Source organism: Apus apus, chromosome 15, assembly GCF_020740795.1.
Source record: "Apus apus isolate bApuApu2 chromosome 15, bApuApu2.pri.cur, whole genome shotgun sequence".
In the NCBI taxonomy this organism is placed as follows: Eukaryota; Metazoa; Chordata; class Aves; order Apodiformes; family Apodidae; genus Apus; species Apus apus.
This window is the reverse complement of record NC_067296.1, coordinates 14,803,868-14,825,212: the sequence shown is the minus strand read 5'-3', so window position 1 is coordinate 14,825,212 and position 21,345 is coordinate 14,803,868. Positions and strand designations below refer to the sequence as shown.

General features: G+C 52.6%; 1 protein-coding gene across 2 annotated transcripts; it reads right to left on the bottom strand.

Annotated features, from left to right (window-relative positions):
- Positions 1 to 6,477: 6,477 nt before the first annotated feature.
- On the bottom strand, positions 6,478 to 15,925 carry TPX2 (TPX2 microtubule nucleation factor). Of its 2 annotated transcripts, XM_051633365.1 has the most exons (17): positions 15,852 to 15,925; positions 15,348 to 15,490; positions 14,960 to 15,085; positions 14,638 to 14,758; positions 13,963 to 14,094; positions 13,193 to 13,306; positions 12,647 to 12,780; positions 12,245 to 12,399; positions 11,677 to 11,848; positions 11,392 to 11,530; positions 10,649 to 10,865; positions 10,328 to 10,426; positions 9,478 to 9,654; positions 9,201 to 9,347; positions 8,533 to 8,644; positions 7,736 to 7,923; positions 6,478 to 7,320 (listed from the first exon to the last, which is right to left on the bottom strand). In XM_051633365.1, the coding sequence occupies exons 2-17, from the start codon at positions 15,448 to 15,450 to the stop codon at positions 7,210 to 7,212; spliced, it is 2,247 nt and encodes a 748-aa protein (XP_051489325.1). In that variant the 5' UTR covers positions 15,451 to 15,490; positions 15,852 to 15,925; the 3' UTR covers positions 6,478 to 7,209. The 2 variants fall into 2 exon arrangements, with proteins under 2 accessions (XP_051489325.1, XP_051489326.1); XM_051633366.1 differs by lacking the exon at positions 15,852 to 15,925 and having other exon boundaries at positions 7,736 to 7,902; positions 15,348 to 15,560.
- Between the last annotated feature and the right edge of the window lie 5,420 nt (positions 15,926 to 21,345).

The window sequence follows — 21,345 nt, the reverse complement described above, 5'->3', positions numbered from 1 at the left end:
GGGGACTCTCTGGGCAGGAGGCAGCTGCCCCACGGTGCTCCCGGTCCAGCGAGGCTCCTGTGGGAGGAAAGAACAGGAGCTGAGGGGTCCCCTAGACCCGACACCCCACAGAGGGGCACGGAGGAATGTGGCAGTGGTTCTGCTCCTGCAGGAAAGGAGCAGAGCTGCTGTCACCCAGCTGGTGGCGCCAAGCCAGGGGCCCCACGTGGCTCCGGTCTCTTGCACCATCCCATTGTGCCCCGGTATCCGCTGGGGTGACTGATGGACAGTTGGACACCTGCACCTGTCGCTGCCACGGGGCCTTCGGCGCACAAACAGCCGGCCCGGCGCGGCCAGGGTGACAGTTTTAAGGCCACGTCGCCCCATGGCAGGGCAGGAGATGACAGCTCCAGCCCCAGGCTGGCGGGCTGGGGATCAGGTGAGGTGAGCATCCCCACATGGCCCCACCGCTGCCATCTGCTTGGGGTGCGCAGACCCCAGGCCCCCAGCACTGCCCATCTCCCTGCCCAGTGGGCACCAACGCTCCTGCCTGGGCAGCCCCCATTGAGGGCACCCATTGGTGACCATGTGCCTGCACAGACTGCCAGCACGAGCTGCCACCACACCCCTCTAGCCCACCCCCAAATCTCTGCTCTGCCCCAGTCTCCACTGCCCATCCCTGTCCCCTCATTCTGTCCCAAAACAGTCCCCCCTGCACAGTCTGTGCAACCATCCAGAGACCAGGACAGCCCAGAATAATCCCACCAATGACCATCCCAGTAACACGGGAGTCACTTACTAGAGCAGGAGCTGCAAACCCTTTCTGAGCAGTCCCGGTCCCACAGCCCAGCACAGGGAGCCTGCAGGGACAGAGCCGCTCCTGCCGGGGCTCGGGGCTCTGCTCTCCCCAGTGCCCCCCACCGCCAGGCCCCAGCAGATGGCCCTGGGGGCCCTCCAACCCCTTTACCTGGGTCCGGAGCAGAGGGCAGTCAGGAGGGCAGCATCCGCACTGGGGCAGCGCCCGGACGAGCAGCCTCTTCTATCCCGGGTGTAACGGAGCCGGATTAGTGCAGGGAGAGGAGGGTCCTTTACAGCAGTGGGAGCCGTCCTGCTTTGCCTTTCCCAGCACCTGTCACTGCTGGAGCCTGTTCAAAGGACACGCCACTCTTCTTTCCTGTCCCCTGCGGGCTGGGGACGCGTAGACACAGCGCAGGGGACTGGCGTGACACTGCAGGGAGGGCTGGCACTGGGCACCACAGCACCCCAAAAACATCCCATGGGGACAGCTCAGCTGAGCTGGACATGGTCCAGATGGCCAAGAACTTCCAAGCTGCCTACAGGTGACACGAGGTGGCCACTGGATGGAGATGGTGGCCAGGAGCAGCCAGCGACAGCACCAGCCTCCCGTGGCACTGAGCTGTGGCTGGCTCTGCCCACTGACACCAGCCTTTGGGGACAGCAGCTCTGAAGGACCCTGTGGTTTGTGAGCATGATGTGGCACCCAGGGGCACTGTCAGCTTTGGCCACTGCTGCTGGTCCCCAAAGGAAAAACGCTGGCCTGTGGCTGCAGCCTCTCCCAGGAACCAGTTAAGAGACTCCAGCTTCCTCCAGAATTAAGGACTTTGAGGATCAGGGAGAGAACCAAAGGGGCTGGGGGCTCCCAGAGGGGTCAGGCTGGGCATGAGCATTGCCTGGCCTTGCTGAAGATGCAGCACCCGAGGGCATAGCCTGGGGGACCAGGCAGGGCATTAGGCATAGACCATGAGTGGAGCTAGGCAGGGACACAGGGGGTGGCACACAGGGGGTTTGGTGGAGGGGCTAAAGCCAATGGACCCCTAAGGCCTAGACCAGGTTTCTGCTTAATTTCCCACCCCCCAGCAGAGCCCCCTTTGAAGCCCAAGGTGAGGAAAGCCTTGGTGACCAAGGGCCTGCAGCTGCTCAGGGTGCTGCTGTGAGCAGGAGGGGTTTACAGGAGGAACCCCCCGTAACTGGAGCCAGCCCTCCCCTGCCAGCACTGCCAGGCAAAAGCACTCCAATAATACCAACTATTAAAAACCCAGAACATCCATTTGTCATTGTCAGGGCAGCAGGAATGCCTGCAGCTCAGGGTCCTTTGGTGGGGGCAGGCTCAGTGACAGGAGATAAAGGAGCAAGAGTAGCTTGCAACAGGAGAAGAGGTGGCAGAGGCCCACACGTGGCTGAGCCCAGGTCAGCACTGCAGGCAGCAGCAGCAGCCCAGGAGCAGTGCTCAGCTGCAATTCCCAAGAAGATGGATCAGGCAGGGGAAGGGACAGTGCTGTTCTAAGCTGCCAAATCCCAGCTCCCAAAGCCTGGCTGTGGGCTGGGGTCAGGTTGTGCCTGAAGAGCCATGTTTAACATGTGGCATTGAGAGCAAAACAAGCCAGGGAAGTGGCTCTCCCTCCACCCCAGAGGTGCTTCTGCCTTCCCCCCCCAACCAGGGGGAGCACAAGGCCCCTGGGACATCACACAGGTGTGGGGGGGACAAGACTGCAGAGCAGATCAGCCAGCACAGTGAAAGGAGGAAAAAAAAGTGTCCCTCAAAGCCTTCCCCTGCCACAGGAGCCCTCACAGCTCAGAGTCACAGCTTCAACAAGTCCAGCTCTCTGCTGGAGAGCCTCCCTCTTCCCTGGGATCAGGCACAGGACCTGGGATGTGATGGGAAGCAAGAGGGGTCTCGCAGGAGCAGGCACACGGCTCCGAAGGGCAGCATCTGTGCAGTCACAAGGGCAGATGCTGGAGCATCACCAGCATCCTTGGCTCTCAGGGACGGTGGCACCCGCCCCAGCGCAGCCACCGCTCCCGTGGCGAGCGGGAGATCCCCCACCTCGCCCTCCCTGGACACGCCGGCGGGAATACCTTGCGTGCCTGGGGCAGCAGGGCCACTGCCCGCCCACTGTCATCGCCAGCGTCGTTTAGAATCGCCTCTCCCCCCTCTGGCCGCGGGCTGCCAGGCACCTGGAGGCCACCGATGTCACTTCAGGCACGTTCTGCCACTGCTCCGCCAGCCTCCGGCTCTGCACCCTCCTGGCAAGACCGGGGGGAAGAAGCAGCACAGCCACTCACTGGGCAGGGTGCAGGAGCCCACACCCTGCAGCTGTGTCCCACGGCCCCCCTGGGCCAGTTTGGGCAGAGAAAGCTGGGATAAAATTATTCTAGGAGAGCAGGGGCACCTGCCAGGAAAGCAGCCAGGCTTCCTAGGGTTCCTGGGATCTTACATGCTCATGCTGGTGTCCAGGAGTGAAGCCTTGGGACAAGGTGAAGAAGCAGAAAGTGGGGACTGAGGAGCTGGGGAGCCACAGGAACGGTTCTCCAAAGGAGGGCTAGGGTAAGGATGAGTGTCCAAGGCTTGGCACCACGACAAGACAAAATTCATTTCTGGGCAAAGGGAAATAAACAGAGAACAGTCCCCTCACAAGACAGATTTGTAGTGCTGAAGGGCAATAGCTGCTGCACACCAGGTTTTCAGGTGCATGGGTCCAAAATCCCACAGTCCATGGAGCAGTAGGAAAGCAAACCAACCACCACAGGTTCTCAGGCTGGGGTGGTTTTTATTTTCCCTCCCCATTCAGGAACTTAAGCCAGAGTCTACGTTGGCTGCAGCTGGAAAACAGCCTGTCCCGGGGATATCTGGCGAAGCATCAAGCACGCCCGTTCCCTAGCGACGCCGTTGTCACAACTCGCAGCACACTTTAACCTTTCTGCTTTCCCCGGGCAGGGGAGGCTCCGCCGCGGAGCCCGGCCCGTGCTCCGGGACACCCGACACCGGCTAAATCGAGCGCCCAGAACAGCCCGGAGCGGCCGCGCTGCTCACACAGCCCCCCGGGGCCACCGGCCCGGGCAGGGCTTCACTGCTGCCATCAGCACCCAGGGCTTCCCCAGATGAGCTGCCATCGTGTCGTGTCAAGGTGAAAGACAGGGGAAAATCCCAACACCAACACACGAGCTTCCAGAGCTGCACGGCAGCTCGGGGGCAGCAGTGACAAAGCAGCACCAAGCAGGGCTCCGAAGCCCCAGGGCCTGCCCCTGCACAGGCTGTCCAGCCAGCTCCAGCCACCCAGGTGTCCCAGGAGACAGGGTGGTGAGACCCAAAGCTACAGTTTTGAGAGCATCACCAAGCCTTCTCCTAAGAATTCCATTCACCAGCTAACGAGGTCTTGCAGTTCTCAGCTACCCTGAACAGAAAAGCTCAGAAAAACACCAGCTGCCTTTTAGTTCCAGCTCTAGTCTGAGTTCAGCAAATTACTTTGATGACAACTCAACTAGAAATAGATCAGAGGAAGATTTTGCACCCAGCTCCAGCCTTCTCTATCAACCCTCCTCCCTCTCAAGGCACACTCACACATGTGATGAGCTTTAAGTTCCTGAATACAAGGATGCTTTTGCAAACTTGCACAGTGAAAATAAGGATTTTACATCCATTTTCAATCTGTGCTGAAGCAGCACTCTGTTCAGTCCCAGTCTCCTGCTCCAGTCCTGTAACTTTGTTCTCCCACTTCTCTGCTAGGACTGGAAAAAAATCTCCTGCCCATTTCCCTGCTGAAGCCTGAGCTGAATCCCCATCCAGCTCCTCCAGGATTCTCATCTTTTATGCATTTTCTGCACTAGAGCCATTTTCCCAGTATTTTCTACTTTCCTTCTAATTAAGGAGGCAGGTTACTCCAATTACCCACAACTCAGCACCCAGAGAACCCCCTGGGTGACCTCAAGACCTCCACCTTGCAGGGCATGGCAGCTCCAGGCTCCCTTTCACCAAGCCTGCAGTGTATGGGGATAGCAGGGCCTGTGCCTGGGGCACGAGGTGATCTCTTTAATTAGGCCCAAGATACCATTGGGAACAACCTGACAAGCTGTCAGGCACACAAACCCCTCCTGGTGCCTGAAGCAGAGGCCATGTAGGGCTGCCACAGAAATCCAGTTGCTCTATGCTTCAGGGATCAATATCTGCTCCAGCTTAGCAGCTGGTTTTCTTGCTTGCCTTTACATTCTTCCCCAGCTCATCATTATTCAGGCTTTCCTTTGACTTGCCATAAATATCTGCTGCTCCAGAGGAGCTGGTGCTGGAGGCTGCAGCAGAGGTTTCCTTGGCTGCATGTTCAGGATCCTGCCCTGTCTCCATCCAGCAGATGGTTCAGAGCAGCTCCAGGGACAGGAATGAGGTTAAGGAAAACTGAGGGAAAAGCTGGTTGGCCAGATGCACAAAAATCTTCATTTTCCAGAAAGTGCTCACCAGTTTCTCTCTCCCCAGTCATTCCTGTACATTGACTTAAAGCTCCTCAAGAGGAAGGAAAAGCTGAACCTTCAGCAAACAGGAGCCTTGTCCCTCAGCTCACTGCTTTGAGGCTGTGCTGCACCAGGGTCCTTCATCCTTTGGTACCAACAGGACTCCTCAGCCCTTCTTCCTCTCCAGTTCCTCAGCTACTAACTGAACAATATCTTTATTTTACTTTTAAGAATCCTTATGTCTCCATGGGTAACTTTTCCTCTTTTAATCCAAGCAGAAGTTTGAGGCTGGTGCTCTTTGAGACCCTGATGTACCCCTGTACAGAACACTTGCTCATTGCTGGTCACAGCTGCTGTTCTGCAAAAACATCCCCCAAGCACTGCACTCCTTAGGAGAATTCCTGCAAAAAAATCACCCTCAGGTACAATAAATGTCCCTTTGAACTTACCTAAGGACTTCCTGCCTCCACCATCCTTCTCAGATGAGGAATAAAACAGTGGCAATTGCTTGATACCCTTTGGCAAGGACAATGAGATGGCATCTCTTACCATACCCCTCAGCTGGGGTGCAACACAGAATGAGTTTGAACTCTCCTCTCCACCCAAACAAAAATCTGAATAAAAGGCCACATGCTGTAAGAATCTTCTCCAATGGTGTTCAAATTGAGAGGAAACAAAACCAAATGTTTGCTGCAGTGCCCAGAGAAGAAAGTTTTACCTAGCTGGACACATCAGTTCTGTTTCCCACGTGTTCCTCTGTTCAAGCCAGCAGCCCAGCTCACTGGGTGCCAGCAAGAGACAGAGGTAGGAGACCCATCAACACAAGAAAGGCAAAGCCCCAAGGGTCACTGCAGCCATGAGAAGCCAAGACAGCCCCAGGAGCTTGATGCATTTCCAAGCCTGAACCAGAGCTTGCTCTCTTTTCTGCCAACAGCTTTTAAGCACAGTTCCAGTCCCCTCCACACCAGCCTTGTTTTGCCAGCCCCTTTTCAGCTCAGGAAACAGCACCACAGGATCACTTGTGTCAGCAGAAGAGGTAACAGCAGCACAACACGCCAGTGGGCAACAGTGGCGTCCGAGAGCATCTTTCTTGTTAAGACAAGTTCAAGGCTTGTCCTCAAACACAGTCTTATGCTAAGGTAAGAAATCACACCACAATGTTAAGAAACAAATCTTACTATGTTTTAATCTAAATTTGTTCTCCTCAATGCTAAAGTTTTGTTCCCCAGCAGAGCAGAGCACTTGGTCTATGTTTAGTTCTGCCAGCCACACTGGGTGAGGAGATGATGAGTCTTTAGCTGAGACGTGGGCAGCAGGAGCCAGGGTGGCAGCTTACAGCAGGTCATTTCCCAGTTAAGTGCTTCCCCAAATAGAATTACTTCAGCTACAACACAGCAGAAGGTTTAGTGCTCCAATATACACAGGGAACCACTTTAGAAGTGTGGGCAAGACTCATTTTAGCTCTCATCTAAACATCAGCAAGAAAGGTCACAGCTGAAACACACTGGCTGAGCCCAACATCACTTAATTCAAGCTTGATACAGACTAAAAGCCTAAAAGACACTTAAAAACAATACTTAGATATACAAAGACCAGGCACCTCTTCCAGATGTGTACATCCCTGAAACGTGTTCACCAAGTACCAAAAACACTCCTGCAGGGGAGGGATTCAGCCCACTAGCTAGAGACAGAGATCAGATTAGGGATTTTTATTTAGTTTAGGTACACAGTGTTTGTATACAAAATAAAAGCCTGGTTTAGAGAACCAGACATCTAGCTGAAGCAAGGCCATGGAGACCAGATGGCACTGCCCATGTGCCATGGCCCAGCCACCTGCCTCAGGTGGGGTTAAACAACTCAACAGAACAAGAGTGGAGCCACAGGTAGGAGTTGAGGCTAAGCAGTCATGGAAAACCAACTGTTCCCTCTCTGCCTATCAAGTGAGCACAGAGGAATGGGACCTCTCTTCTGCCATCACGTGGCTGCAAATCAGCACCGGAATCTATCTGAGAAGTTGGGAGACCTTGGCATGGTCAGGGGCTGCTCACTGGGCTTCACCTCTACGTTGCGGTACTTGCGTATTGGGTTCGCCTTGTGAACCTGGAAAAAATAAATCAAGGACAAAATGAAGCAAAGGGTGGCAGCGATGATGAAACGGAACTTGTTGGTTGAGCCATCAGTGGGATGAAGGCAGGGTCTGTCTCCCTGACTGACGCAGCCTGGGGCACTGGAGTGAGCCACCAGGAACACTCGGAGCACACAGGAGTGTCGTGGGTGTTGCAAAGATCATCCTGCTCCAACACCCACGTGTGCACAGCTCAAAAACATAAGTTATCTCAGCAGAGCTGCCTTTAAAAAAAAAAGTAAATTAAGACCACTTGTAAAGTTATTGAGGACTCAGTTTGCAACAGGAAAACATGAGAAGTCTCAATGCAGCTCAACACTGTCTCATTTAGTGTATCCACACATCCCTCTGGGTTACTTCACAGCCCCTGCTCAGGAATAGCTCACTTACCATTTCTTGCCTTAGCTTGGCAATTTCTTCCCTCTCACGCTCCTCTTGCTGCTGCCTGACCTGCTCCTGGTGCCTCTCCCTGATGGCTTCTATACCTGCCAGGTGCTTCTCAAACTCTTGCCGCTCTTTCGCTCGTTTTTCTGTCGCCAGCTCGAAGCCTTCAGGAACTATGGAACCAGAAAGGCTCTCTAAGTTTAGAAATAGAGGAGATAACATTGGTGCAAAGACAGCCAGGTAGAGCAGAGCAGTCCTAGTGTCAAAGGGAAGCCTCCCCCTGGAGACCATCACCTTGCAGGGGGAGTTAGGAGATGCCTCCAGGCCTCGGGGCAGAGGTGAGCTGAGCTAACCAGGCACCACCTGCCAGGGGCTCTCACAGCAGGAGCAAACACACAATGGTTAGTACAAGCAAGGCTGGGCTGGTTCTACACCAAGTGCAGTCTTCCCTTCACTGTAGATGCCTTCATCTTGTTAGGGATGGGAGGAGCAGTGACAGCTGCTGCGGACATCAGCTGTCTGCAGGGAGCTGGGCACACTCTGCCCTCGTCCTGAGCTGGCACGCATCAATCACTCCCAATTGCAGCAGAGCTGTTAATTACAACTGCCATGTTAGTGCAGGGCAGCAGGGAGGAAACTCCCCTGCTCCCTGGGGACACAAGCTGTTAGGAAATTAGTTCATTAAGTGCAGGGCACTATTGGCTGTGCTGCTACAGAAGAGGCAACCGCAGTCTAAACATCATCCAAGTGCACCAGCTCTGGGCCATCAGCCACACCCGCACAGCAAGGACGTGTAACTCCACCTGATAACAGCTTATTTTCCTTCTTAGGCACAAAAGGCTCCTGGTACACCACCGTGTTGGGACGAGCTTTAAAACATGCTGCCTCTTTCTGCCTCTTCAAGTCTTCTTTAAGCTGCAAGACAAGAGAATCCATCCAGCTCCAGGCATAATGAAGAGACCACCTCCCCACCCCCCCCAAGACTTCAGCATTCCCAACACTGGAAAAGCCAGTTTGACTTAGATCAAATCATTTGCATAGAAAATTATATTAAAGCCAAGAAGAAGTTGTCACTTGTCACCTGCCAGTTACTTTTGCCAAAAACAGCCTGAAGAAAATTTCAGGTGTCCACTGCAGATTGCCCATGAGAAAAGCAGTGTATTATTTATGTGTCAGTAAATCCTCAAGCAGAGAGGGTCAAAGGGGTCCAGCTGCACAACTGCTGCTTAGAAAACACCCCACGGCTGTTCATGCAGTTGTGGTAAGTCCCATCACTTACCTTAAAGGGAGGGGAAAAAAAAAAACCCAAAACATTCCACCAGTTCTTAACTCACAGTACAAGTTTCATGCCAAGGACACAACAATTAATCACTCAAACTCAGATCCTGACTCAACCCAAGCAGGACACTTTCTGAAGCCAATCCTAACCCCACTTCTGGGCTGGTGGTACCTGTTACCCTTTCCACCCTACCTGCTCTTTCCAGCTCTGCAGCTTAGCAGCTCCCCGCTCATCAACCTGCAGATTGAAGGGCTCAGGCTGGGTTGGGTTTTTGACTTTCTTTTCTGGGAGCTTAACTTGGTCAAAGTAAGGCAGAGGCAACGCTTTGAACTTCGGCACCTGAAAGAAACAACTGGAAATATTCCTTGCCCTTTTCTCAGAGGCATGAAGCTTTGAAAGTTCAACAACCAAGAGCAAGTGGCAAGTCCTGCCACCCCTTTTAAGAATCCGAGGTACTTTTAGTTCTTACCTCTTCCTTCTGTAATTCTTCTATTTTCTTCTCTTTTTGTATTTGCCTCTCCCTGTCACGGGCATCAAAAGAGAAGGGACAAACTTCCACATGCCTCTGCTCTGGCATTTTGGGTTTGAAGGGCACTCCATAATGTGGCATTGGGTTAGCTTTGATCACAGGGACCACCTCTTTTTCCTGAAGGGATATTAGTGTTAGGATCTGACACAGCAACGGATTTTTGTAGAATGACAACTCCTGCCCAACAAAGCCATGACAACCAGAGTTCCTTTAACAAGGGTCACAACAGTCAAGAAAAGCTCTGGATGCTGCAAAAAATAGTAATCCAAGTATCAATTCACAGGCATCCTGAACCACAGGCAAGTTCTTCCTCTTTCCAAACCACTCTCAGTTCTAGCACTCATCCAAATTAGACTAATTCTTTATCATCCTCTTCACAAGAGGGAAAGCAAGAAGGACATGATGCATGTTGAATCCTGCTCCCCACCTCCTGGGATATAGACCTTTTGTGGGGAGAAGAAAGGTCATGTGCAATAGCTGCCCATCTCAGCCATGGAATAGGGAACATCCTTCAGAAATCTCAGCACTTTGCTTTCTTCACTCATGGCAGCAAAACCTCAGAACCCCTGGGCAGTGCCCTCGTGTTTACACCAAGTTCCTGCATTTTGTATGAAAATTCAGTTCCTGTAAAATGAGTCACAGCAAATAAGTGGCTAGAAGGGAACAGCCCAGAGAGCAATGCCTGGACAGGAGGGAAGGGACACACCAGAGCACCACACCCAAGGGCAGGCTGGCCAAGGCAGTCCCTGCAGAGGGACAAGGTTTGACTAGAGCCCTTCACAACCCTCACCTTTTCTTCATCTCTGCCAGACATTCGAGTTCTGCTTTTCAAGGTGAAGACTGGAGACTTGGGGACTGTGACAGGAAGTGGTTTCTTCTCTGGAACACCCTGTTCAGAAGAGCCAGAAGGGAGTTACCCTGGTCTCAGTGCCAGGAGAGAGCACTGCAGGCAAACCAGACAGCACAGTGTGTCCTCCTGACGGTTCCCACCTCATCAGGCAGTGTTTACTTAAGGTTATTAACTACACAGTGCAACACAGCTACAGATGTTTTGAAGCCAGTTACTTCATCAGTTCTAACTCCCAGGACTAGGTGTTGCTAAACTTCTTACCACAACATCCTCCAGGATCTTTGTTGGACATGGCCTCGAATGGAATTCAAAGTGCTCTTCCTCCTGCTGCTTCTTACTCTCACGCTCCTGAATCCTTTTTTCTACCTCCAATTGGAAGCCAATAGGCTGGGTGAGCTCCTTCACAGGGAGCTTCTTGGGCAGGAGTGGTCCACCCTCAAAGATTTTGTGATCAAGTTCTCGTGCTTTGAATTTGTACCTACGCAGGAAAGACAGAGATAGTCACCACATACTGTACAAGACAAGATGCAGCTTCTAGCAAATAGCTTCTTTCACAGCATAGAAGAGCAACACTCAGGCACAGCAGCAGTTGTGCCACACTCAGATGTTACAGTGTGCAGCTCTAGTTAGCAACTCCTCCTTTTCTCTTGAAACAAGATGTTAAGGCAAACCTCATGGATTGCTTTCTTGAATCCAAACCTTTGTGTACAGGAGACTTCTGAAGTGCACTCTGGCTGTCCTGGGTTTGCTTTACTAATTGGAACTGTACTCACACCAGCTCAGCTCTCCTAAGAGCATTTTCTTCAAAATGAATTGGCTACTTTTCACATCCCTACAACCAGAGCCTGAGGACCATGCATAGGCTAGAAGAATCTCCATGTTTTCATGCCACTTGTTCTTTAACACAAAAAAGGTGTTCCTGAGCAGTGATGTTTTAGCATTTAAAAGATATTTCCAGCCTAGTACAATTATTTCTTGGAGGACTAGACTAAATCTTTACTTACTGTTGAATTTTCTCTATTTCCTCTGCTTCCAACTCTGCTGCAGTTTTGCAGGTGACAGGTCTCAGGCGCTGCTTTGTGAGGAGCACGGGGGTTTTGGGGTGTGTGAGTCGTGCCCTCCCCTGCTTCCCAGGAACGGGGCCTGTCAAGGCACAGGAAGCAGCAGTTACTGGCAAGATCAGCAGCAGACACAGACTGTTTGCTCAGCAGAGCAGTGAAAACACCATCCTTGCCCTGCCATACTCTCTGTGGACAGGCTTCTGGCTGGACGGAGCCAGGACCACTCACCTTCATCAGATTTCCTGCTCCTCAGATGGTAGCGGGAGGGCGTGCGTTTCTGGAATGCTTCCACCTGCTCAGCAAGGGACACATATTCTGAGGCTGTTTCTTCCAGCTTTCTTTTGTTTCCCTGGGACAGATTGAAGGGTTGGGGGACAGTGGGTCCCTTTGGCAGTCGCCCCTGGAGACAAAAAATTACCACAGTCATTATGGCTGGTTAGCACAGGATGCTTCTGTGACACCTCCTTCCCCCATTGATTCACTGGCCCTACTGAAAAGAAAGTAAAACTTAAGATGAGACTTAAGTCTGAACGTGCCCAAGTTAGTCTTGCTGGGAAACTGTATGAAGTGGAAGAGTAATGACAAGATGTGACATTAAAGGGTGCCCTTTTCAAAAGGGACCTTCAGAGTCTTGTGGCAACACAGGCACACAGGGAGCCACTAGTGACATTGACACAACGCCTGCCTCTCCTACAGTGACCCCTTTGGGGTTACCAGCAGCAGGGGTTTGCAAGAGCAGAAAGGAGGTGATGTCAGGAGCTGGTCAGCTGGCAGTGGGCAATGCTCTGGTGCTCACCGGAGAGGGAGGATGCTTCCTCAGAGCTGCTGCAAAATCCAGCTCCTTGTACTCATTCCCAGGCTGGCTTTCCACATGTTTAATTCTATTCTCTGTGCAGAAGTGGAAGTCAATTGGCTTTGTTACTTGACCAACAGGTCTCTTCACAGGTTGTCCTAAAGAAAAAGAAAATATAAGGTTTGGAAGCCTTTTGGGGTGAGGATTTGGGGGTGAAAAAAGCATTTAACTTGTAATAATGCTAACAGGTTTTTAAATATCTATAACCTTTCAAAACATGACAAAACCCAGACAAATCGGTTTCCAGGCAGTTTAGGGGCTGATCTACATGAAAAGCCACCTAATCCTAATACTTATGTTTGGTTTTAAAGCCCAGTTTCAATGTGCAGCTCAGCCAGAGCCCACCTGCCCCCGCGATCGCTGCCTTCAGGGACTCCTCGTTCCTCTTCCTCATCTCCATCACCTCCCTCTGCAGCTGCTGCATCTTTTCCAGCTCCTGCTCCTCTGTGCTCTTCAGCTTGCCAGGAAGATTGGTCCTCCTGCAGAAGTAAATCAAAGGCTGAGATCAGCATTCCTGCTCCACTGATTATGAACATGTCAGCACAAGGACCTTGCTCATCTCTGACTTCATTGGGGAGCCCCTAATGATAATAGTACACCCTTTACAAAAGACCAGTTTGGATTGTTTGCCCAAGAAAGCTTGCAGCTAACTGCTCATCTCTATGCTTCATCTGTCAGGAAGAACAATTTTCTCCTCAAATTAAAAGCCAAAGCTTCCCTTTGCACAGGTTCAGTTGGTGAAGTGCATTTCACCCTCATATTGTTGCCTGATCCGGTGTTTACTAAATGTGATGCCATCACATGCTGGGTTGAAGCTGAAAACAATCCAGCCAGGCCTGTCACCTAAATCAACTGTGATTAGCAAAGACAAGTCACAAGGAAGCAACATACTTTAACATTGCTGGCGTGGAGGGCAGGGTCAGCTTGCTCTTCCCTCTCCCTGGGGAGCAGTCAGGATTCTCTCTCTTCGTGGGTACCTCTGTCACCTTCTCTCTGCTGCCAGAGCTAAAGTAACACATTGTTATGGCAAAGCACTGCAGTTACCTGGCTCTCCAGGACAGATCACCCTCGGCTGTCACCACTGTGCACAATATCCCAGCACCTGGTGGGTTGTAAGGAGCTCTGAGCTGGCCTTACCTCACCACGGGCCCAGGCAGAGACCGTCTAATTCTCCCGGCTTCTCTGCGGCTGCAGGAGGGAAGATGAGTTACTGGGTTTTCGGAACTTGGGCTTGTCAGGGGGCAGGTGTGCTGCAGGTCACCTCCTTACAGCAGAACTTCGAGTTCCAGACCTCAGCTTATCACCACAGGATATTTTAGTGGTTAAGCAAATTTGAAAAATGTTTTATCTGCAACTCTCTCACGGCTTGTGACTGCTGGATGGGCAAGTCAGGCCAAGCTTGAAGCTAACTGACAGGCACTGGGTATGGAATCAGAAGCTTAAGGAACTCAGGCTTATTTCAGTCACATCCCCACCTGCAATAGACCCATTTCCTTCAGGTCTAACAGCCATTTCTTCTTGTTTATGAAACCAGCATCAGGAATCAGGTTTCAGTCACCTCCTCCTAACCTTCTGAGGAGAACCCTCCCAGCCAAGTGGAAAACCTTTCCAAAGAAAGTTGTATCCCCTTCGCAGCCCCAAACAGCAGGACTTTGACATACATTCTCATCTTTTTCAGGGGTGGAACCCCTTCCTTGTTAACCAAGGCATCAGCATTTCTCTCTGCTTTGATCCTAGCTGCCTGTTTGTGTGGCTGTGCTTTCCTCTGCTTCTGAGCCTGTCTCCTTCCCGCCCTAGAGGAGAACAGAAAATGGATGTTAGTTTTCCCAGAGGTCTGAGAAGACACATGATCTGTTTAACACTTTTTATGTCAGTGCATCCCTTATACACACTCTAATGCAAACTGTGTGTTTAACACAATTCAAATGCAGCATGATTTAAATGTATCAATCCATAAGCTTCATATCCTTTGGTACACACAAGCACACAGAGCCCCTTGCATTCATATCACCAACGAGTTCTGCCCAACCCGGGCAGATATAAACAAAGAAACTCGATATGCCACTTCAGTTTCAGATACCCTCCCATTCCAGAAGCTCCTGGTGCTACCGAGTCTCATTTAACAAGTATGTGAGCCATTGCATTACATTTCCACCCCTAGAGATTGTCCCTCCAGCTTAGCAAGTAGATCAGCTGTCCTGACTCACGATCTCTGTGCTGGAGAACTTCAGATGCCATAGGACAGCCCAAGAGCAGAGCTGCAGATCCTGACAGCAAGCAGCCTGCTTAGTTACACTGTCATCAATCTTTGTGAAAAACGAATGCAAGAATTTCACCTTTGAGAGGCTTCATCAGAAGCAGCAGCTCTCCAGCTCGCCAGGGATCCAACAATATTTGGAGGTGCAGCAGTGGCCTGGACACATTCTGCTGTACTGTCCTCTTCATAAAGGCTTTCACCTGAGAACAGTGACAAATGTCAACTCATATAAATACATATTTGCACACACACAGAAGAATGCTGAAGTGAAACCACATGAGACCTTGCTAGACAACAGTATATGAAGGTGGTCTTCCAAAAGCCAGGCAGAGGCCTTTTCTTTTTGCCAGTGAAAATCAGGTAACATTTATTCTCTCTTCCCCCATACCAGGCCAGCTTACTTTTTGTTACTCCTTGTGATGAGACAGAAGACAGAATAATATCAGGCTTTGAAAATGCAGGGCTGTTCTGTGAGACCTTTGCCAGATTTTCTGCAGGAGGGATATTCTCCAGATTGGCTTTTTGGTCTGTGTGGAAAGAGAGACTTTCATTATACATCCTACATTAGGAATTTTTAACAATACTTCAATCCTATTACGATCTTAACACAGTAAGTTGTCATGTTACAGATGAGAATTAAAGTGTAAACACAAAAGCAAATAAAAACCCCAAGAATGATGCAGTTAACAACGTGCTTAATCCACTGGCAGAGAAGCCAGGCCCTAAACAAGCATCCCCCCAAGCCCTCACCCAGAGAGGAAACAAATCAAGGAGCTGGAAGCAACTTACCAAACCAGGAGTCTGCATTGTGCACATCATCATCGCTCAGAGTGGCAAAGTTGATGCAGGGATTTGGGACATCAAAGGAATACCGGGATTCTGGGCGAGACATCTTGACCCGCGCGCCGTCCCCGCCTGCCCTCCGCCCTGTCCTGGGGACAGCCACTTGTCACCTCCGGTACCAGACTCCCACCCACACTCAGCAAAATCCTTCCCCACCTCTCTCCCTCTGCAGTTCTTAGGGACAGAAGCCAGGACAGCCTCTGGTACCTTCTCCTGCCTCATAACCCCCAGCCCTTGGGCACAACACCCACAAGCAAGGCAGTGTTTTATTCCGCAGCCAATGGGCAAAGCTAAGAAGATTTTACCCTTGTTGACATTTGCAGGTTCAAAACTAGCAAAAAGATCAACTTTTGAAGGTTTTCTTTGTTCCTAGATGCTAGTCACTCTTTTCCAGAGTGACTGACTTGTCCCCCTGCCTCCCTCACAGCAAGGAAGAGTTCTTGCCCTTACCATGAGACAGGACCAGGCTGAGCCCAGAGCTGCAAAGTTCAGTCTGTCTCTGTCTGCAGGGCTGCAGATGAGAATTAACACCATAAACCCCTTTTACAGAATAAACTGATTTCCAAAGCAGGAAGAGAGTAGCGCAGAGTATCGTTACTGGGCAAAAAGCAGTCAGAAGGGCAGCACAGGCTCCTTGCCTATGCTCCACAGCACTAGCCCCACGCTGGCCAGGCTATAAACAAACCAAGCCCTGTGACCCTGTCAGGAACAGCCCCTGCAGTTAATTAGTGGAGCACTGACAGCAGGAGGAGTCCCTGTGTCAACAGGTGATATTAAACCAAACAGAACAGGAACAAAGCCAGCAACAAAGTTACAAACTCTTAAAATGAGAATAAAACCTTTTTGCAAAGGTGTCTTGATGCTTCCAGGACACCTCTCACAGCTGCAGGGCAAAGCCCATGAGGGGGTTACTAAACACTCCCTTGGGAAACCACCTGGACTTTGCTTTTACGAGTCCAACCAACTCTAAAGCAGCATATTCTTAATGCACAAAGTCTCTGACCTGAACCATCTGTCTAGGCAGACCACACATGGTTCAACCCAGATGGTTTGCTCCCCAGATAAGAAAATGCCCAGGAGTTCATCACACCAGGGCTGTGTGCCATCATCTCCCCCCTGCACACACTGGTCAGCTGCAGCTCCAGACTCTGAGAGTTAAAGAGAAGAATTGTCAGAGAAGCATCAGCTACAGGACTGTGAGGATGTCGAGGTGGGACCCAAAGAAGGCAAACAGAAGAACTGGAGCCAAAACCAACAGTATCCAAGCTCAAGACATGGCTGGAATCGAATGCTTTCCTACCACCGTTCATCAAGATAGAGTTTCTGTCAACACTAGACACTTTTTTAAAAATCAAATGCGTCATCTGCATTCTCCCCTCCCCACTCAGCCCACCCTGTTGGAGCTCTGGGAATCATGTTTCACAGCTACTTGTGTCCAGGGCTACCCTGCTGCAGTTGCCAGCGTTTCACTGCCTGGGGTCCATGTTCTTCCCTGGTGTCAGCAGCCTCGCCACTGACCCCTGCTCTCTCCCTCCACCCTAGACAGAAGCAAACAGTCATGGAAAGGGAATGCATCAATGCCACAGTTTTATACTCCAGGTGAGGAGGTACAACTTATCATGACTGAACTCCAGAGGGTCTGTATCAGCTGAAAGGCATCTCATTCCTTGACTTCATTTGGGACACAGCTCCTGTCAGTTGGGAATGTTGATTTATCACTTTGATATCCCCACTGCAAAGCTTCTGTTATCGAAATGGGCTCAGCCAAGCATGGCCCAAAGCCCACTGCCAACTCCTTTAAAACACCTCATTGTGATTTTGGCAACAGAACCCTTGTCTCCACCTCTTCTTCAAAGACAGGAGGCGAAATTCTGGTGGAAGAGTGCCACAGTGGAGAGAGACAAGTGAGGGGCAGAAATTTCTCCTCATAGATAGGGACTTCACCTAATTAGCAGGCACTGCATGCATTTACCTGGCCGTGGTTACAGGCACACTGTCATCCTGCATAGCTACAGCGTGGATTTAAAGCCTCACTCTGCTCCCCCCACATCCATCACCTCCCGTGTCGACACCAGTGCTCGCCGCCTGCCGGGGAACCCTCACCCCGTCCCCAGGATCAGCTTTCACCTGGTCAGAGCTCCCAGCACCCCCAGGCGAGGCAGGAGGATCCCATCCTCACATTTTCAAAAATAGCCTACATTCCTGTGGTAAAAACTACTGTCTCACTCAAATCTTAATTCTTTCTGGGTCTGCTCCCCTCCCTCACCCAAACACCCCAGGGCTCCTGCCATGCCCTGAGGGAGCAGATGAGTTTCTCTGGACATCGGGTTTCTCTTGAGTAATTGCAGGCTGCATGTTCCAGAAGAGTGCCTTGGCCTGGTTACATTAGTTAGCTTAGAAAAAGGATTAAGCTAAATTGGAACAAGCATTCCTATCCCAGAATAAGACTGACCCAACGGCAAGTGCAATAAGTATTATGGAATAACTTCACACCTCACTCTAATCCAAATTAGCTTTAAAATTCTGACACGATTCCACCTCTGACATGCTCAGTGTCTTTTTTCCTCAATGTAGTTGTTCATTTCTTGCCAGAAACATCGAGGCTGGAGAGGAATAACTCCAAGCAGAGCCACTCAGCACTGGCCAAGCTGCAGCGTGTAAACGTGAGGGCATCAGGGAGCACTTCACTGTCATGAACCAACCACAAAAAGCTTTTTCTCTCCAGCTGGCAGTCCAGCACAGACTGATGGTCAGGGGGAAAAGCAGTAACATCACCCACTGCCTGGGACAAAGGACCCTCCTGGCTGTAGGAGCTTTGGAGGGAGGGAGCAGAGTCCCAGGATGAGAAACTAGAGGTCAGAAAGAGAACAGAGGAGATGAGGTGTGGGGGAGCAGCAAGGGACAGACATAAGGAGGGTGCAGAGATCTGCTCTTTCTTTCCACCTGGCAACGTAATTAGAGAAGCTCCTGCTCAACTCGAGACACCAGCTTATCACAATCCACCACTGGAGCTTCAGCAGCTACAGGTGTTACTCCAGCCCCTGCCTGGATTGGAAAAACACGGTACCCGACACACAAAAAGGACATTCCAAGGTACATCAGCAACTAAACCTGATTCACATGCTTCAAAACCTAAGATGGACAATCAGGAATAAACAAAAGAAGCTTCCCCAAGGCTGAGAATCACAATGTTAGGGGCTGGAAGGGATCTGAGGAGATGGAGTCCAACTCCCTGCCAGAGCAGGACCAAGTCTAGAGCAGGTCACTCAGGATGCTGCACAGACGTGCTGCAGTCACTCCAGTGCCTTCTGCTGGGCATTCCACACCAACACGGGACACTGTGCTAACCAGGCAAGGTGCTTCATTCAGTCTGGCAGCTTCTTTATTGCCCTGCAACCCGAAGCTTTCCATCCCCTCCAACAGGGACAATAATTCACACAAAGTTCCCAGATGCTTTTCAGAGGCTAACATGTGAATTGGACCATCACGAGGAGCTGCCTCTCGATAGATACACCCCTGTCACCAAATTCTGGACCGGCAGCTTCTCCTTCCTCTCTGCTGCTCCTCATTCAAAGCTCAAACGTGCTTTTCCACAGCACAGAATCCACGTAGAATTTACCATCCCGGGTAAAGAACAAAGGCAACGCTGCTGTCCCATCGCACAATACTCAAACTGGAAGACAAAGCCTTGAACTCGGCAGAGGCAAGAGCCGAGCAGGGAGAGTTCCAGAGACCACCCCGACCGCCCACCAGGAGCCCCCGACCCTCCCAAAGGGAGGAGCCAGGTGCTGGAGCTGCAGCTCTTCTCCCGAGCAGCTTTTTGCCTCCCTTCCCACAGCCCAAAATCAACAGCCCTGGCAGCTCATGCTCCATAAATGAGATCCCAGAAGTTTTAGAAGACGGGACATTCTAAGAATAGCTGTTCAAGGAAAAGTAAATTATTTTTAGCCAAGAGAACCTCAACTTACGACTTAGATAAGTCGCAGCTCTTCTAGCTTAAAAAAAAACACTGTATAAAACCAGCTAACTTAATACTTTTTCTTAACACCTTCTACTTGATTTAACAGAGCGGGCACTAACGCCAGGTTTCCCCTGGTTTGCTTCCCTCCTGCTCCTCCTCGGGAGCAGGGTTTGAGAAGCAACACCCGTTTCTCAGCTCCACAGCGATGCCGGCCCAGGCTCGGAGCAGCGGACGGGCCGTTACCGGACGGCGGGCGCCCAGCCGCGCTCCGGGGGCTCCCCCGTCCCGCCACCCACCGAACGCTCGTCCCAGCCCTGCCCGCCCCCCCGGGGCCGACAGCCCCGCGGCCCCGCCCGCCCCCCGGGGATTCCGGCCCGAGCTGCGGTTACCGTGTCACCCGGACACGGAACAAGCACCCGCAGCCGCTTCCCGCCCCGGGCTGCGGGCACCGGGGCCGTGTCACCGGCGCCCGGGCTCGGAGACCCACGGCCAGAGACCCCACCGGCCCACGAGCCGCCACCGGGCGGTACCTGCCGCAGGGGGCCGCGCGGCGCCCGGTGCCCCCCCCGTCCCGCTCACCTCGGAGCCGCCGCCTCGCGCGGCGCCTCTTCCCGCCGCCGTTAACGGATTTCAAACAGAGCCCGTCGGTCCGAACCAGCCAATCAACGCGCAGGGCACGCCCCCGGCGCGTGCTGATTGGGCGCGCCGCCAGGGGACCCGGATGAGAGAAACCCCGCCCCGCGCAGCCGCAAGGGCCGACGGGAAATGTAGTGCTGGAGGCGAACGCGCCGCGGGCAGGTCGGGACACAAACCACAGCTCCCACAAGACACTACGCGGGGCGCGCCTGGCCAATCGGAGGGGCCGGCGCTTGGAGTGACGTGCGGACGGGCCTATCCGCGGCCGGCAGGCGGGGCCCGGCCGCCCCCACGCGCCCCGCGCGGAACGCGCGACAAACGCCGGTGGGGTTTTTCTTCTCCTTCCCGCGCGCCAGGGCCCCCAGAGCGTGAGGGGAGCCCAGACGTGCTCAGTCTCTCTCCTGCTTCTCCAGTGCCCCCCCCGAGCAGCCTGATGCAGCCCCCTACAGATGTTTGCCCCTTGCAGACCCGTTTCCGCTGCCCTGCCCAGCCCCACACGCCGGCCCCGGGCTCTTCCCATCCCCAGAAGCTGGTCCGGTGATGCCGGGCAATTCCGTGGGCAAACGCTGCTCCCGGGAACTCACGGGACCAGAGGCTTCACAGCTCTCCCTCCTTACGGTGCCACAGCAGAAGAGCTTCCAGGTACTCATAGGTGACCATTCTCTTTGCCCCTGGCCAAGCAGCCCTGGAGCTCCCTTGGTTCCTGGACAAGCCAGCAGGCAAAGCCAGGAAAGACACCAGCTCCATCACACACTCTTCCCAAGGGAAAGGCTTGAGCACAACCACATCATGAGCCACCAGAGAGTCATTCAGGTGAGCACTGCTGGCAGCAACCTTTCTCTCACTCACCGAAAAAGTGAAGCTTGGTCTAGTTGTTTAAAATCTGCTCCATCTCCCTGTCCTGAGGACTGTCTCCATCCCCAGCGCAGAGCAGAGCTCTGGCAGTCTCAGCCAGCCCTACACACTCTTCAAGGCCAGGCCAAGGAGCTGCTACCGCGGGTGAGCCCCTCCCAGGAGCACAGCCCAGCCCTCCTCCCACCCCGTTACTTCTAGTTCCCCCACAGCGGCACCCAACTCTTCGGTACCGGCTTCTTCCTACCTACCTACCTTCCTACCTACCTTCCTACCTACCTACCTACCTGCCTGCCCCGCCGAGGAGCTGGCGGCCACCAGGGATTAAGCCGGAGAGCGGCGGGGCTGCCCCTGGCCCTCCCCTCGGCCCGGCCCCGACGGGCGGTGCTGGGGCCAGCGTGGCCGGGAGTACCTGGGCAGGGGGAGCAGCTCCACCATCCCCCGGGCGCCCGCAAAGCGCAGCAAACACCATGTCCAGCTGCGCCCTGAAAGCCA

Bases quoted from the DNA above. Each gene is read 5' to 3' on its own strand.
- TPX2 (XM_051633365.1), bottom strand. From the start codon at position 15,450: ATGTCTCGCCCAGAATCCCGGTATTCCTTTGATGTCCCAAATCCCTGC. The intron at 14,095-14,637 runs GTGAAATTCTTG...GTTCTCCTCTAG, and splicing joins TCTGATGAAGCCTCTCAAAG to GGCGGGAAGGAGACAGGCTC. The intron at 12,781-13,192 runs GTATGTTGCTTC...TTACTTCTGCAG, and splicing joins TCCACGCCAGCAATGTTAAA to GAGGACCAATCTTCCTGGCA.